At 43.2% G+C, this 18,889-nt stretch overlaps 1 protein-coding gene across 7 annotated transcripts in view; it reads right to left on the reverse strand.

The window, feature by feature from the left end:
- The window catches only part of LOC128873224 (cell adhesion molecule Dscam2-like), a 209,999-nt gene that overhangs the window by 63,766 nt on the left and 127,344 nt on the right, over positions 1-18,889 (reverse strand). For all 7 annotated transcript variants that reach the window (XM_054116629.1, XM_054116627.1, XM_054116625.1 and 4 more), the window contains exons 8-10: positions 9,434-9,730; positions 7,994-8,104; positions 7,310-7,468 (exon numbers count right to left, since the gene is read on the reverse strand). In XM_054116629.1, coding sequence (XP_053972604.1) covers positions 7,310-7,468; positions 7,994-8,104; positions 9,434-9,730 — 567 coding nt within the window. The remainder of the gene's footprint in view (positions 1-7,309; positions 7,469-7,993; positions 8,105-9,433; positions 9,731-18,889) is intronic.

Consider the following 18,889-nt stretch of genomic DNA (forward strand, 5'->3'; position numbering starts at 1 on the left):
CACCAAGTGCTCCGGTATCAAATGCTTGATTATCATCGTTATCGATTGTACCAGTCCCCGTCCTTAACCGACGATCGAATATCCCAGAAGGAAACTCGTCGACGTTGTTCACCGTCACGAATCCCTTGTTCGAAAACGTAAGAATCCAGGCAGCACCGGTCGATAGAGAAAGCGAGTTCGTAGGACACTCCGCGCGGCCGAAAAAGCAGCTTGGAAGCACGTCAAAATTTCCGTTGGGTCCCGATACGTCGAACGAGGGTCGGCCCTCTTGGTTGATGAAAGCGCGCGCCGGGTCAAAGATCGTTCATATTGTGCTGCTTGTAATCACAGCCGCGTTAATTAAATTTCCACGGTCGCACGCGACTACATTAAAGTCTTCAAAGGACCTCGAAGGGTTTTCTGCTGGAAAACGGGAAGTGGAGGGGAGAATGGTCGGAAGAAAATTTTCTCGCGAGACGACAGCGATCGTTTGGGAACGTTGACCAGCCGTACGGAGTGTCCTAATGCGCGACGCATAAAGGATACGTTTTGTTGGCGGTTCTCTATACAAACGGACAGCTTCAGAGACACAGCCGCTCGTTGCGGACCTCACTGGGTGCACCGTGTCTGTTTCTCCACTGGAAGAAGTCGGATTCGTCGTTTACGCCATTAGAGAATTTATTTGGATTTGCGGTGCTCCTTGGATTCCAAAATGGAACACTGAGAGCTCAGGTGATTATTTGAGGAGATATCAGGATGAGTTTATTCTTCCTTATGTGTGTTCGTTCATAGTTTAAATTTTCGATTCATAGAGTAAAGTGGGTCGATTTAAATTTAAACGAACTGTGACTCTACAAATCCACCAACGGTTTCTCAATTCAGTTATGCGAGTAACCACAAATGACTCGATCGATCGAAGATAGCAAATTACAACAACTCTCCAAAATTCACCATCCCTGCTCCATTCAGTGTCCTGAAATCCAAAGAACCCCTCGAACAACAATTCCACAAACAATCTATCGAAGGGTAAAAGAGCTCTGCCGACCTATTTTATACCGCGCCAGCTGCCTTGCCGCGAAAAAAGCGCGAAATTACTCCATCCGATTAAACACTCGATCGGAGAAACGATTGATCGAGAAGCACTCGAGCCAAGTTCGACAAACGTACACCGTTTCTACACAATTTTCAAACAGGTTTCGTCGATAATTGTATCTCTCCTGGAAGCTTTGCACTCGTTTCCGCGTTTCCATCCACCCATCGTTCTTTCAATATCGCTAAAGCGCGTGGCATGCAACGATCGTAACTGGTGTAATGCGCTTCTTCCCCTCGATCCGTTCAACGATAAAACCGATGTTGCGCGAACAAGCAGCAACGCCATTGATATATAACCCCTATAGTCGGCGGTTGATGTAAAATTTTTCATCGAAACGGCTTCTCCCATCGACCAGCGAGCGCTTTGGCTCGCGTCAATTCCATCCGGATTCGTCCGAGCGCGTTAAAAAAATGTCCAAAAATTATCCCCCTCGGTCCGTATTAATTAGTAAATTTATTCGTTCGCCGAAACCGTCCCGTATTTTTCACTAAAGACTCCAATTTCCGCGCAATTCAATTCATTCTATCGTTTTGCACGTAAATGATCAAACGGGAATGAACGAGAAATGGCAATTACCTCTTAGCAAATGAGGACAGATTCGGTTGAAAGGCTCTTTTGCTTCTATAATTTCCGTTTATTAGACGGAGATAAACAGCAAGTGTTTTTAATATGAATTCATAGCAATTTCGTAATTATAAAGAACATAGTAATAAGTACCATTCCGTGGGAGGACCCTTCGATAAGTACAGTTATGATGCAAAGAGGAATGAATTGACATAGATATATAATACCGCAATAGCAACAAATACATTTTACATTTCGATAAAGTAAATGACGAATGTATTATGATTGGAGAGCTTACTAATAAATACACCTCGATAACCGAGAAATGAAGTAAACAAGCCTCTCGTTTTCCAGTCGCTTGCTAAAGAGTAATTGGTATTCCACGTTTTGTAATACTTTAACTGTTGAATTCAGACATGATCACGTAGTGGCGTCGATAAACAAGCACGCGAAACTTCCGCGTGAGTTTTCCCGCGAAAGGGAAAACAATCGACGGTACTTGGATTGATTGCTTTCGAGCTGGCATAATTCGGTCGCGGCAGGCGTACTCGACGTTCACTTTTTACCCTTCAATTACGAAAATTGCCGACAACATTGCGCGATTCCACCCTACAGGACGGTGTTGTAACAGTATCGTGGAGAGGGTGCACGGCAGCCTCGAGTGAAGTGCGCAACGCGCGAAAGAAACGGCGACAGAGTCACGCGATAGAATATCGATGCTTCGACAACAGCGTGTTTATGTACAGGTGCGTGTACACGTTCTTCGATGCACGGGGCGCTTCGATCGTACTGGTAAACGATATTGCTTTTGTCATTATATTTTTATCTCGCTCAAACCATTATCGACAGATCATTGCATAAGACGGTAAGGTTTGGTATTCCTTGAAAACTATAATACGATTCTGCTTTCTTGTGGGTCTTAATTTCTTGTTAACGAACTTTATCGTTGCAATTTTTTATTTTTTAAGGGATCCTTCTAATGTAGTTGTAATAGCTTATTGTAGTCTAATGAATACTGGAAAATTATACTTGAGAATTTAGTACAATGCTATTATAATTGGGATCGTGATGCTTTATTGAAATTTAGCTTGAGACTGGTAGGGTGCATCTAAGATAAAAAATAACAAGAAGAAGCGTAATTTGGAACGTGACGAATCGCGATCTGGGTAATATCGCGAACAGCTTTTCTTGGCCAAATACTAGCGATCGAAGACTTTCATCCGTGTCGTGCGCCAAGGGGAGCTCCGACACTGCCGCGATGTTTAAATGGCCATCAATCTCTGTCGTATCGAACAAAAGTGACGACAGACGGGGTATTAGAACTGAGCTCGGGAACCGCATCAGGCCTTTCAATCGAAGGTGTCTTGGACTCCAAAGATCGAGCATTTAGATTCCAGACAGGTAAATATTGACAATGTAGATCGTTCTATTTGAAATCTGTCGGACCTTTCAAACGTTACAGAATTTTCAGACTACCGAAACTTCGACCTCGACTTACTTTTTCCAATTTTTCAAGGAATATTTTAGCCAATATTCTTAGACTAATCATATTCGTTCGATTTTGACGATATTGCGACTGTTCAAATTGTGTAAACCATTCTAATTTTCTATTGATACTAGTTTCAATTTTACGACGGATCTGGATTATTCGATATCCTTAAACTAAGGATTGAGAGCGACGTTTTCAATTCATAAACTCCCAGAAATACCAAACTCATTATTTAAATACCCTACCGAATTCTCAAGCACTCCTAAACGAATTAAAACCGTGTTCACGTTCGGACAATACGCGACACAGCTTATTCAAGGATCCAATAAATAACCGATAGCCTGACTTCTTCCTCCCCCGATACCTATCTCATCGCACCGTTGAAAAGAAACTTCTTTCGCCCCGAGTTTCCTCGGGGTTGACGCGATTAAAATCCCCCCTCGTCCCTGCGCTCCGTGCAATTTATCCCGTGTACACGTACAGCGGGTCCCCGTACCTATCCAGAGTACGGTAGTATCGCCGCGATATGAATTTTTATGTACAAAAGTACACGCACGGAATATAATATACAGAGCAGTTTAGGCGAGAGCGCGTGCAAGGACAGATGCTTGAGCGATGCAGTGAAGTGCTGTGCTCTGGTGCGTGGGTACGTTCGCGAGTGTTGTCAAACGCACGGATATCCAGGTGACGCACATAGAGAAGACAGAGAGCGAAGGAGAGTAGAGACAGATAGGCGCATACACGCACACGTACACACCGTAGAGCGCGCGTACGTATCACTGGCAGCTGAGGAGAATGCCTTCGAGAGCCACGCTCGCTGTGAATCCGTCTGTCCATCCCTCGTATAGCGAAAACCCGCGTTCGAGGATATTTCAAAGCCTAGAGAATCGTGGCGCGAGTAATAAAAAATATAGAATTCAGGTACGATAGGATTTCACATCACGACATCTTTTTTTTTTGACAGTGTTTAGAGAGGTGAGACTAAGAAATGTACGAAGGAGGGGTTGTTACTTCGTAGATATTTTAAATAATACGTAGAAGATTCGCAGAATTATTTGTTCAGCTTATAGAAATCTTTAAAACGGAACTCTCTGAAGCATAATTACTGCCACGATTCTCAAGCCCCTTAACTCGAACGGAGCGTGCCCCCTCGGAAGTGTTCCTCCAGCTGCCAGTGGCAGACGCGCTACGCAGCGATCGAATCGCAGCTCGACGACGTTAGTCGATAAGAAATCTCTTTCCACGAACGGGCGAGAAACTTTTTCGATCGTGTCCAAAGCTACAGAAGCTGGCGTTGGACTCCCAGCGCGGATGATTGGATTTCAGGGCACAGAACAGTGTGCGCCGGTCCCTTTGATTGTCTCCTCCTTTGCTCCGGGAACGCAAAGCGGATCCAGTGGCGTAGGAATAAGGCGATGCCTGCTCGCTCGGGCTAATTACCATTAGAACGCGGTCACGCCGCGGCACGGGTAAATAGAAACGACGAGAGTGGAGTAATTGGCTCCCGGTGGATTAATTAGCCTTGCGGTGTTTCCCCGATTCCTTTCGATCATCGATCGCCGCCCGTTGTCTTGTCGAATTCGATTCCCTTTGTTGTCTCGCGTATCGTTGTTCCGTTCTAGCATACAGAGAAAACGAACGCGATCGCCTACACCACGGTTGCGAACATTCACAGGACTCTTTACCACGTTGGCCACCCGTCTAGATCACATTTGATAGCGAGGCAATTTTTGTTTGAAATGAGTGTAAGAAGTAACTAGCTGAGATAGTGTTCGAGCGATGCGACTTGTTTGGATTTCAATCAAAATATTTCAAATGGATAATTCGAGTGAAATGAGTTAACATGTTATATGAAAAATACTCATGTTGATCCAGTGCTCTGCTTGTATCGGTTTAAATACAGACACAGGCACTTCCTACTATTTATGTATAAACTCAGAGCACTGTAGTGATTTTATATGGCATTTGCCAACGATTGTCGAACGTTTTAAAAGGTGTTCCCCAAATAATAAAATAGGATTTCTGCGGTGCTTGGTCCTTTCAAATATAAACAAATGTAACATGAAAAAACAACTTTTCTCAATTGTGTAAAAGATTAGTTACCAATCCCTTCGCGAATATTCTAGAAAATATGAAATTCCAAGGCGCACACCCCATTGACAGTCATTTGGTTGGAGTAGAAGATGATAGTACAGTGCGAGAGGATTTCCCTGGAAAAATCCGCGGCGGACAACGTGGTGAAGGGTGTTAAGTAGAGGGCGCGACATTCTTGCCAGGAGGGTTAGAGTGGCGCGAACGATATTCCTACCCCACTGGAACACCCGGCACTGGATCCTTTGAGGCAACTTACGGCAAGTTCTCGAATTTTTAGAAGTTCCGTCGCACTTTCCCAGCTTTAGAATCACAGACCTGGGTCTCCCGGGGGTTTCTTCGCGAGGCAGCGTCGATTAAACAGCGCGACCAATGTTTGCTCGGAATCGAATATGTTTCACGCCGCACTCTGCGGATTTATCTTCTTCAAACGTTACTATACTTGGGATAAAGTGCAGGAGCAAAAATAATGCACCGAGTACAAGGGGCGCGTCGAACACGTGGTATCCTTGATATCTTGAAGACTACGGTTCGTTTTCGAGGGATAAACTCTATTTTACGTGGAGCATGAATTCACGCGTACACGTGAAATGAAGAAGAGTACTCCTGGTACTCCTTATTTCGATAGACTTGCATTTAAGATTGGGCATATTAACCGTGCACTGTCATCTCACTGTACACTTTCAATGCAGTAGAACTATTTTTTATTTGAACTTGTTTCTCCAGTGATTAATATTGTGTGATTTGATCTATTACATCAATTGAAGTTTCTTGAATGGTCAACACACGTGAGTGTAACAGTGAGGAATAAATAACATATGCATACAACCTTAAATACAATTTCAATATTCATTTTCCCATATAAAAGTGGCACGTGTACACGTGTATCTCAATACACAGGATCAGAGGACCCAGAGGTGGGCAAAATCTTTACCTACGGATAAATTTCGAATACGAAATAAAAAAAAGGACAGCCGCTGATTCGTTATTACTTCTACACAAATTTGCTCCTGAACGTTACAATGGATGCAAATGTCAATCATAAAAATCTGCTTGTCAAAAATAATTGTGCCCACCGGTAGGGTTCAATGAACATTCGTGGATCGCGTTTCGAAAATTTGCGCGGCCTGGAACCATCGAACCGGAAACCCGAAGGAATGCTGCCCCGCGTCGGGTGATCCCGCCCAGCGATAAACAATGGAGTACACGGAATTCGCTCCGTAAACCTGATATAGAAACATTTTGTGTGCAGGTGAATTTGGCGGCACGCGTCAAACACGCCCGGGACATTGTGCACACACGAAATGTAATTAATACACGATTGCTAGGGGAACGAAAAATTACGGGCGGGGAACGGGTGGACGGTATTCGAACAGGTGGGAATAATGTAGCTTCAGGCTCGTCAGCGTCGTTGTTGATCGTTCTTTAATGCTCCGAACGATCACAAGCGACGCTGTTTCGAGACGATTACTCTCGTCTCACGGGGAGACTCGAATTTTGCTTGCAACCTGTGTCTGGCGAGTCTCTGGAGCAAACGTGGAGGAGATATTCTGATCCCATCGTAACGCGATTATGGTTGATCTGCCAACGCGTCGCGGAGCTGTTCGTTTCGTTTCGATGTTGATTAAACGATATGGAGAGCTATTGAGATTGCGAAATTTAATATTGTTAGTAAAGTTTGAATTTTAGCCAAGTGTGCAAAATATTTAAAGTGAATATATCGTGCATGTATCCTTCGAGTTAAGCATTGGTAACCTCTAGTATAAATTATGGGAAAAACCTGGGAGCAGGTTTCTAAGGGAAGTTTCATGGAATCAACTCGCCAGTTAACATGTTAAGGACCTCGAGAGGTACTAGTAAGGGTAGATCGATATAACAGCGTCGAAATCGTTTTCAGATGACGATAATTCTTACTACGCTCGGACTCGAAACTTTCCAGACACAGTTTACCAAGCACGAAGGACAGTAAACTTCTCGAGGTGAACGATATTCGAGCAACAGAGTCCGAACGACTCGGTGAATTCAATCGCCCTGCCCTGTAAAGCCTGAAAAAGACCTGTATCGAAAGGATATCTGTTTTTCTGCTTACTCACCTAGGACCCGTATTTCAACCGTCCGTTGCGAGGTGAAATTATGCTTGTTCCTGGCAGTGCACGTGTACGTGCCCTGATCGGCGGCTCGTTGCACCGTCTCTATAAACAGACTGCCATTCACCACTCTCTGTCTCATGTTGGTTGGCAGCTTCACTCCATCTGAGAACAATAACATGGACGAGCTGATGCAGAATAGCTTGATTAATTCGAGCAACTTTTCAAACTACAGTAAATCCTCGTCAGTTGTAAAAACGAAATAAAAACGCGGATGGTCGATTCAAGCATCGTTATTCGAAATTGGATAGGTTTCGAATTTTAGCTTAAGTCTCTTTAATAAATAAAAACCTGTGTTCCTTACAAGATTACAGCAGTTGCTCGTGTACATTAAAAAAAAAAAAATATTGAAAAACACAGGCAGTCTTACATGAAAGTGCCTCGAGTTTATTTCGTTATTCGAAATTTTCACCCAGGCAAGACTTTCGCTCCCATCTCTGAAAACTCGTGGAAATTACGAAAACGACATGTGTTCCCCCTCGATGGGTTCGAATTTCGCAGCGTTGAAAACTGGCACGCGCGCTGCCGCTAATTGAAACTTGAAACCGCACGGTCGGGCGCGTTGCTGACTTTAATTACACCATGTAAATGAGCCCAGGCGTTTAACGAAAATAAAACGTGTTTACTCACCTTTCTCCCAAATTATCGAGTCAATGGGATAGCCAGCTACCGGGCATTTGATGTGGAACCGTTTCCCAGCGACCGCCGAAATCGTGGACATGGCTCTGACGTACGGCAAACCTGCGATTGACAAGCAATAAAACGTGTATTCGGAAAGTAATTCGCCCTTTCAGCCAGGAATCAAATTAGTGGACAAAGGGCGGAGCCAATCCGCCCGTCGCTTTCATCCCCTCATTGTCCCAGTTTTTTTCAAGAAAACCAGAGCAAACATCGTCGATGCTTCGGGAGTTCGCTTTTGTCCAAACTCGGCAACCGCTGGGACGCAACGGATGAAAGCGACTCTAATTTCGTACGAATTCTCGTTTGCGGCGGAACGGGGCTTCCTTGAACTTGAACGTCGTTGTTAGAAACTCGCACTTTGTCTGGGGGCTCCGTTGCAACGTTGCGGTGGACTGGTCTAATTGTGCCACGAGTTGGATGCTTTAAATGCGGGTTAATGTGATATAGAATGAAAATTATGATTTGAAATGTGGTTTATTGCGGATAGACTATTTGGGTGCGTAAGGAAACTGCATCGATTCAATCATGGAAACTTCAATAAAGTTAATAGGAAATGTATTATTTTTGTAGCTTTGTTAAGTTGACAAATCATTTAATGTAATTTTAGAGGCGATTCTAGGCACTTTGTAATTGCACAAAATTAATAATTGTTTGGAATATCTAAGGTAGAAAGACTCCTCTTAATTTTTTTTTCCTTGCGTGAGGGCTGTCTGACTAGATACGGGCTCATTCCCCTTCGGTGGACTCTAAACTATCTCTACTTATGTTCTTTCTTATTCTGTAACTTGACTAACGCGTTTGTCTGTTTGTTCGCACCCTGGTTAACTGTACATCTGCGTGAAACAAAGATAAAATCACTGTTTCTCGCCAAGAAGAAAAATAATTAACTTAAGAGCGCCAATATCGAAAACTCAATACAAAGGCTCATGTCTGTCTCGATTTGTTTACTTCCAACAGTCCATTTTAAGGGTATATCTTCGAGACTCTAAGTCCTAAAAAGAAACTCAATACAAACAAAACTCGATACTTTTTACACAAGGATTGATAGAATCCCTTTAAGTCTCAAATGCATTCCCAAAGGTCCAACGTAACTCCATTACACTTTCCGCATCGCGATCCAATCGCGACCGGTATAATCGTCGATAAAACAGGAGGGGTGGTTTTTAATTAACAGAAATCGCCCCCACCCCTGGGATGGGCCACAGAAACGAGCCACGCTAATGACAAAGGGATCCCATCAAGCCGATATTCCCAACGATCGATTCCAGGAGAAACGTAATATTCCCTCCGGGTTTCCAGTCAATTTCAATCGACACCAGCCGACGATTCTTCTCCTTAACAGTCTTCCCTCCTCTCCCTTTCTCTCTCTCTCATCTCTCAGGGACTCACCGTAAATATTGAGCCTCGCCGAGTGCCTCGCCTCCCCCGCGCGGCTGCTGGCGATGCACTCGTACTCGCCCCCGTCTTCGGACTTCACCGACGAGATGTTGACGTGCGATATCACGTCCCCGTACACAGTCACGTACTGGCCAATCAGTAGCCTGTCGTTTTGCGGAAGCGGAAATCCATCCAGCAGCCAGGAAATTTGCGGCGTGGGATTACCCGCGGCGCTGCATTTCAGGGAAACCGACGGGCCGGTTTGCATCGTCTGCTCGATAAACCTGTAGACCAGCTGCGGCGCGATCTCTGTTAACACACGTTACGAACGGATTACGCACACCTGGGGGCATCGAAATTACACGACGGGGACCCTTTTCGCCCAGTTGAACCGGCCCCTTTAATCTTTGGACGACCACGTGATTTTAGTTCGCGTTAAGTATTCAGCGGGAGGGCGAGGGACGATGAGCCCTCTGATGAGGACGGTCATGTACCGAGTAGTTGGACGAGGGATCGGTAGCTTGACAAGTTTGCTAGTTGGACGAGGGTTCGATCATACGGTAGATTTGGCAGGATTGTGTTATAGGCACTTTAGAGTTGAAATAACTGCAAGAGAATTGAGTAAAGGAAAATTTGACTGGTAAACATACAGCCAGTACCATAAGAAATTCGTCTAGACTAAATGATAGGTTTGATGTTTCCAAATAAATGTTCTTTTTATAAATATATACATGATTTAACTGTACATATTTATATTGAAAAATTTATTTGGGAATGTCAATTCTATTGTTTAATTTATACAAATGTATTCAAGAAACAGAAGGTACGATTACTTATGGGAGTGACTGTATGTTCTTGGTTAATTCATGTTGTTTAACTGTAATTTATAATTTATCTCGTGCTAAACAACTCTATAGAAGATTGTTTACTCGCCTTTGAACTAAATTATTTAATTTCGGGGAATTTAAGATAATTTGGTAACGTGCAACTGCGGCAAAGGCTGGGAAGATTAGAGGAGAGGATTATCTTCAATATGAAATATTAACTTAACGAAGTCAATGAGTTATCAACGAAATAATGAGGCTGGAACCTGTGATGAACCCTGCACGGTCGTATAAAGATTAAGGAAATTTCTCGTTTTAGTGCTTCGGGAAATGGGGTCATCTTTGGGAATTTTTTGAGAAGAAGTATAGACCCTTTTCTGCGGGTCAATTTTAACGTTTCTGAACACTAAAAACCTTCATCTTGAATTTTAATGGGATCCTTTCGAAAAATATTACCAAATAAAATCTGAACTCGGAGTTGGAACCGTCCTTCAGTATATCGCACACACAAGTTTGAAAACACGGTACCGAGAAAAACGCATTTAAAGTTAAACCGGGTTATCCAACTTTTCACTCGTTCTCCACCTTGGTCAGAGGATTACAACTTTGTCAAGTTAACAAATTTTTTAACGTAATTTTACGGACATATGGATTTACTGGATGCTTCGTACTTCCATAAAGTGTAAAAACAAGTCGATTTTTTAAAGCCCGCAAAGTGGGACGACCACCTCGACTCTCTTATGTGGACTCTGTCTGACCAAGCACGGATTCATTCCCCTTAAGTCGACTCATGACTACTGCTACGTTTCTAAATAGTTTCTACTCATGTTCTCTATTGCTCTATAACTGTATCATCGTGGAATTATTACCGTAAAAATTGACGAAAATATTCTTTGAAGCATATACTTCTAAGATATATCAGACATTTAATATTATAAAAAAAATTCTTAAATATAATACTTTTAGGGACTCAAAGTTTATGTTTTCCTTTAAGCCGTTTCTATTAAACCCGATAAAGCTGCCAACGATGAAAATAACATTTCAGCCGTAAGAATTGCACGTCATAGGTTTCATGCGGTTGGTTTTAAATATTCCGTCGCGACCATAGCCGAATTATACGGCGATATCCTTTCTCATTAAGTGGGCTGCAATAACCAAGAGGACTTCGTGCTAAATAATTGGCCCGAAGATTAATGAATGCCAGGGATTAAGAGCACCGCGACCTAACGAAGAAACATTGAAAATAACCGCGACGGGCTCGCAGGCATGCGTTCCAGTTCCAGGAGGGCTCTAAATGAACGCGCCGCTTCACGTAACGAGCCCCGCCGGTAATGAATTCATGAACTTCATAAGCGCGAGCACGTCGACTACGAAACAACATTCTAAAAGTTTCCGTATGCATAACCGTGATTCTCGCGACGCCCGCGTGGCCCCCTTGGAAGGAAATTGATGACGTTCGATCGGCTAACGCCCCCGAGGAAACGAAACCGCGAAATCGGAAACTCGGAGTCGACCAATTTCGGTGACAGCGCTCGTTCCAATAGGATAGAAGTTAAACAGTTTTATGATATATTTGATTCGAACCCTTGGTCGATGTTTGGTGAAACAATGTAGAGGAATAAAAATGAAAAAGGTGGGAAGCTAGTAAGGAGTCCAATATGATGTTAATAGATGCTGAAAAATAGTAAACCGAGTAAGGAAACCAAATTTTGTTCGAAGCAAGAAAGCAATAAAGTAATTAATGAATTTCAGTCCACGATTTATTATTTGCAGGTTAATCGATTTTTCATACCGTTGATAAAGTAAATCTGCATTTTATTTATGTTAATTAGTGAACGAATTGTTTTGGTTTGAAGATATAGCTACGCGCAAAATATTCCTGCTACACGGATAATTATTTAAGATCTTCTTCTACGTGAATTTATCGTCTATCTGAAATCCCAGCTGTAATTTCACCAGGGGGGAAACGATTTACGGCAAAGGTATCAAGCTCGCGACCGTAACAGCCACGTTTGATCACAGCTGGGGTCAGGCTCGCGATGAAAATCTTAAATCTCGTCTAGCAGCGGGACACTTTCGCGTGCGTATAATTAAAAGACGTCAGGAGCCAACGAGGCTATTAGTAAATTAACAATTACGTCCGTCCAATTAGCTCGCCTCGTTATTTCGCAGCCGGCCGTGAGAGGAACTTTGCGTTCCGGAGATCCCTTGAGCGCGTGGAGTAATCTTTAAAAGCAGGCGCCTGTTTACCGAAACGGGTCTAAAACAGACGGCGGAGAAAAAGAAAGCATATTATTACGAGGTCTCCCATCCCTATCCGCCCTGGTATCTCTTTGGCGTTCCTTCAAGGAGCGATACCAGTGTATTTCCCGTTACGAACGAGTCCTATCTCTTTCCCCAAAAAGTACTTCCCACAATTATTTTCAGTTTTCGATCCATCTGGAGAATATACAAAATGATAGAATAGGTAGGGTGAAGGTTATTTAGCCTCACGATATCGTCAATTATGCTTAGGATTTGGAAATATTTAAATTTTATTTATTTCTATTTATAAATTTCTTTCTGAGTGAGACTTGACTATTCATCTTCTGAATTTAAATAATATAGAATTCTGTATCTTCAAGCTGATCTTCCAAACCGAGTAGTTTGTATAACACGAACCTTTTCCGAGTTTAATGCATAATTAGAATGTTCTGCACCCTTTGCAGACCTAACCCTGTCTTTCTATCTACCTATCCTACCTTGCTGTACTTTGCCAATCGATGTCAATAGTATCAAATTTAAGGTAACATTGTTTTTTTTTTCCAAAGATTTCAAATTATTTCTTTCATTTTGAATGCTTCCTCTTTCCACCACCCCTGAAAGACTTCCGTCCACCCTTAGCACCCGCGTCACGGCTCGCACCTGGTTCCTTCGTCCGTGCCACGGTATTTATCGTAAAATTATGCAGATTAAAAAGATAGTAACCGTGTAAGTTTCGTTCGCTTCCTTCATCTCCCCCACACAGGGATGAAACATTGCGAACGATCTCTTTTCCCAGTTGCTCCCCCGTGAGCGATAAAAGCGATGGAATCCCAAGAATTCCATCCAAGTGTAGGAATTCAATCGAGCCCCAGCCGCCAAGTCAAACGTATCCGATCATTTGCACGGAGAATGGGTCGCCTTTACGAACAGGAGGGATGTTAACGAAACCCTGAGAGAGCCGAGAGTCGGTTGTTTATCATTACCGCGAAAGGAAACGAGACTCGCCGCGTAAATAATGGTCACGTCTGTCGTCAAATATATATTTAGTACTTGCGAGCATTTTCCTCTCTCTCTCCCACTCTCTCTCTCTCTCTGAACTCGTTGCAATTTAAATTAAAAATCCGCGGAAACGTAGACTGCTCGAGGGCGTCTCGTCGAGAAACTTAATTTCTTGTATTAGAGGGAAACAAATTTTTAGGGTCCCTGCCCCTAACGATGTTCTTGGATTTTACTCCTGCTCATTTTATTTTGCTCTGGTTTATTCCATTTCGTTATATCTGACATAGTGAGATGAACATGTTAAACGATACTCTGATAAGTGTACTCCGGAGTTGGATCGTCTTCGATAATAATTTGTGTTTGCATTTTGAAACATGAAGCATGGAATTACAGAGGAAGAACTGTTTTAATATTAACAACTACAGCCATACTGGGTGACTAAACTGAAAGTTGTAAAAATAAACGATGGAACATAAAATATAAAATGGAATCTTATATATTTTTGCAACTGCTTCTAAAATCACTCTGGAAAAAATGACGAAACTCGTCTAACACTCACCAACTGTAGTTTCGCCTGAGTACTACTTACTCAGGTTAATGCGAAAGAGGTTCCAAGTTGAAAGGAGTTATCGATACTGATGAAGATATCTCGATCCATTACCTAGCATTTCGTGTGTATCAATTTTAACCATGAAATTTTATACGAGCATAGTGCTTCCTAGTCCCCACCTCCTCAGAATACATGAATAGAATCTTCTACGTGCCACTTAAAAATAGCGAAGACATTAACCTATTTCCAGTGGAACACTCTGTACAACGACCCGGCGTAATCGGCGCGAGGAGAAAACGTGCCCGTCGCTAAGAAAATTTCATTTCTGTTAAATCGCGCATCGCTCGAATAAACCTGCGACCCAGTTACACGCCCGGAACGAGTTTGCAGATTGGCCAGAACGCTGGGTACATCACCGTGACGCGTCCGTGTCCGACCGATACGCATGACGTTAATAAAGTTGCCATCCAGGGGGAAAAAGTTGAACTTCCAGTTCTCCCATCAGGATTCGTTAGCAAACGAAGGATACTTTTCTGGAAATGCTGAGACGCTCGCACGTGGTAGCTATAATTGATTTCATTCATACTCAGTGAGAAAGTTCTTCTGTTTTATTGCTCCTGTAACTGAAGAATTCCCAAACAGGTACAAAATAGGATGAATTGGAATTGATAATTTTAACTTCGAAGATAGATTGTGATTAACTAAATAAAATAGTAAGTATCCTTTGTAGTAGAAGACATCAACAAGAAATAAATAGTTACCATTGGCAAGAAGATGCCAAAATATTTAATAATATTTTAGAAACAGTTGCAGGAGGAAGATAGCCTACTTTCGCGATACTTCGACTGGCGGCGCTCGTCGTGCACATCCTCTCGCGTATTTCTAGGGTAAAACAACCGGTGGTATGATCTCGCAGATGAATTTTCTGGTTCGAAGAGTAGATTAGACCGAGCATAGAGGGAAACGTTCGGTTCTGGAAAATTTACACTGCAACTAGTTGCAAGGGTGCACCAATGCTCTGCAATTCCGTTGCTCGCTGTCTGCTTCCCTCTCACGGGTGACGTGCTTTCTTCCCTGACGTATCTATGACGCATAATAAATAGACGTTGCTAGAGCCGCAGACTGGGACGAGATCGTGCTCGGCCGGCATGCAAAGCGTCGGCAAAACCGCAGGAATCTCGTTAGCGTATGCAAATCCGGGGTGGCGGTACTAACTATCCCATCGTGCTGCGGGCAATACCCACCTAATGCACAGTGTATGCCTTACAGCTTAGAAGTCATGCAGCCGAGAAGAATCCTAATGACGGGGTAATAGCACACCCAAAACTTTCGCCAACCCCGAAAATCAACTGGCGTTACACTGTTAATTTCACTAACGTCGAGAATCGCCATTGACGATGATGTAGAACGATGAAATAAAAAAGAAATTTTTTAGAAGAAAGGATTCGGGATCTAAGAGTTACATTCTTTGAATTTTAAGCTATATTGATTTCACACCTACCCACTAACCACTAACCACCCCATCGTGTTAGAGTTTACTAACTAACGACCCCAATCGTCGCTAAATTTGGGGTGTAAGATTCAAAGCTTCGAAATCGTGAGTTGAGAAGAGTCCTAAAATCAAGAATCGCGATTGACGAGGATGCAAAATGAGATAAAGAGCGAGATAACTCCACAGGTTACGAGGTTAAAGTTTAGGGATGATGAGCGATCTTTGCTTCTTTTTTTCTAAAAGTTTTAGGTGAGGTTAATTTTGCACGCGGCATGGAAATTTGATGGAGCGAAGAGAATGGCCGGCCAGGAATAGCTAGTTAGCGTTCATTGAAACACCCTGAGGCATGTGTAATAGAATACAGTTTGTAGAAGATTACAAAACAAATGAAAACTCATAAAACAGGAACGGGAGGAGAGACAGAGAGAGAGAGGGGGGGGGGGCAACAGAGCAGAATAACAAGCTATAGAGACGAAAGGGGAATAACGAAAACAGAAAGCGAAACGGGGAACAATATTGTTATCATGTGTGGGGTGTTTCGGAACGGCGATAACGTCATGGGAAATACTCATCCCGAGGAGAAACTTTTTGGGACTTCAAACTGTCAAAATGAGTTGATCGAGCTACGCAGAACCTGGGAAATATTCAGAGGAATGGTAAACAACTTCCTTAATCTTATTATACGGAGACTGGTATTTTAAATACCAAGTTATTTTTCCTTTTACAATGGAAAGCTAGATCTAGCACCTAGACCAAGACTATCAGAGTTAATAAGTCTGTCCCCTGAACAGAAGGTTAGATAGATCAAAATAAATAAAACGGATACCAACATAATTGTCATGAATAATACATACATTTTAAAGAGGAATGATAATACCAAGGAGAAAGGATCATCAACACAATGTAGATACAATGGTACCCATTCACTCCAACTATTTCATACTCGCCATACACGATCGCGTCGATACTGAAATGGAAAATAATTGACTGATCCATAACGAAGCGTAAAACACGCCGGAAATGGCAGGCATTCGCTCCGTCGAATTGAAAAACGAGCCAGATCGGTGTCGTCCCGCTTCCCAGTAGTTCCTAGCTGGAAGAAATAGCGCGCCATCATCGTTCCGTTTAAACCTAATGAAAAATCGCTTACCGCGGCCACCTCACGCCCGTGGGAAGTTATTGCGGCCCGATGCAATTGCGGGTGAAGCGTTCAAAGGTTGAATCCATTACCGTTGTTTGCCCCCGTTCTTGTTTCCATCGCAGCACCGCCAACTAAGAACCTTCTTTCCTTCGGGTCTTCAATTACCCCTGGCGCAACGGAGCGGCGAGAAAGAGAGGGAATTCTTTCACCCTCGATACCCCAGCGGAACTCCGATCGAAGATTGAGAAAAAGAAGCACAGGAATTCGAAGAACCGCTACGTTGCTTCCCGCACTGCGATGGGATTAACGTGATACAAACTGGCGATATTTAAGCAATTCGATACCGAGGTACTTAACCCTTCGTGGCCCTTCGTTCAATTTTTATGGACGTTCCAACCGGCTGATATCTTTTGGATTACTTCTTTGAGGGGATTGATGCACTAAGGGAAGTTTCTTAGGTAGAGAGAGAAAATGGTTTGGAATTTTAATTCAAAATTTAATTTAAAAAGAAATTTATGTATGGATTTAAACTTCTATGTGAAATGACATCTATATGGTTTTCTTAAATGGATTATTTGACAAGGTTACTTGCGATCATGTTGAATACAATTTTTGTACAATTTTTCTTTTCATTTTTGTCTGCAATCTCTAACCTGTATTAAAAATAATAAACAACGTTCCGCACGTCTATATGTGAGGACACCAAGGGGTTGTCTCTTCTACAAGGAATTCTGCGTATTAAGGATTTAAGAGTGGAAGGAGAGTTTGATAGAGAATGATGCTTTACCGCCTGGAATGGATGGCATCGATACGGTATTAGCCCCACCATTAGCTACGACCGCTCTAATCGAGGCCATCACAAAACGATTCCAAAAGAAAATTTCAACTTTCAACGACTATAGAAGTTGGCAAGCCGTCGGCAAGGGTAATGGCCGGGAAAGTGCGCAGGAACTTTCGGAAACGTACAAATTCGCTCGAGAGAGCATTACTACTATCCCTTCCACGCGCCCCTCAGGAAAGAGAGAATAATTAACTACCCTCGCGTTACTTTGACTCTCTTTTAATTTGTGGTGCATCCTTTCTTGCATCTAAAGAATTTAAACAAATTTTGGTACATGTACCTCTGTTACCAAAATAGGAAATTCATTTCTATGTCAGTCCCCACTCTCTGCATTGCAATGTTTCCGACCGTGTAGCACTCTCGATTCTTCCGACTCGTCTCTATGGCAGTCCAGATAGTGAAATAACATTTGGTACATCTGCTTCCGTTACAAAAGCAACAAAATCATTTTTACATAAGTATTCACCCTTCCGTATCACAACCTTTTCCATTGTGCCATCTTTTCTACCACGCGCAGTCGTGTTTGTAACACGATACATTCGCTCATTTGACAAAAATAAAATTCAGTTCCACTATTAGCATTCAACTCTACACGTTATCTAATTTTCACCCCTACGATCCCTTCGGCTTACCCACGATTCCTATCCCAATCGCGGCTCTCGAAATAAAATTTCCCAATGTCTGCTTGCTCCACAAAAATAAAGCCCAATTTCCGCGCTAATATCCATTCTTTACATTACAACATTTTCGACCCCGGCGCGATCTCGTCTGTTCGAAACGGTCGGTGGTCCTCTCCATGGCGTTCGTGGCTCCGTCCATCGCGCGATTCGTGGAAATGCGTGGCACGCGAGTCGAGTTTATTATATTCCCCGGGAAATTCGCGCATCGCGTGGTTTTCGATGGGACGTTAGCTCGCAACGGCGGTCCCGTGCACGGGCGTACGGGACGGAGAGCAAACGAGGCCATTTTCGTGCAAAAATAGCTCGCCTGGCCCGAGGCGAAACGACTTCGTGATGGAAAATACGTTACGAGGAAGCAGAGAGCGCGCCCCCGCGAACTGGGATCGTGCATGTTTCGGTACCGTCCACCGATACTTTTCCGTACACGCTGAAACGAGACCTCGTCGAGGGAGTTTCTCGTGCGCAAAATCGTGTAGGAACACTGTACGCCCCGTAACGGAGCTTGGAATACTGCGACAGCGATCGCACGGCAATCTGGGGGGGAGGCTGATAAAAGTGTTTTAATTGAAACCTTCGGGATCATAACTCGAAACCATCGACCGGCGTACCGTGATGTCCGGTTAATGGAAAAAGCATCGGAGCCGGTTACCGGGCCGAAATATGACGCGAAACTGGCAACAGATACGAAGCATTCGCG

This window comes from Hylaeus volcanicus, chromosome 3 (assembly GCF_026283585.1).
Source record: "Hylaeus volcanicus isolate JK05 chromosome 3, UHH_iyHylVolc1.0_haploid, whole genome shotgun sequence".
Lineage (NCBI taxonomy): Eukaryota > Metazoa > Arthropoda > Insecta > Hymenoptera > Colletidae > Hylaeus > Hylaeus volcanicus.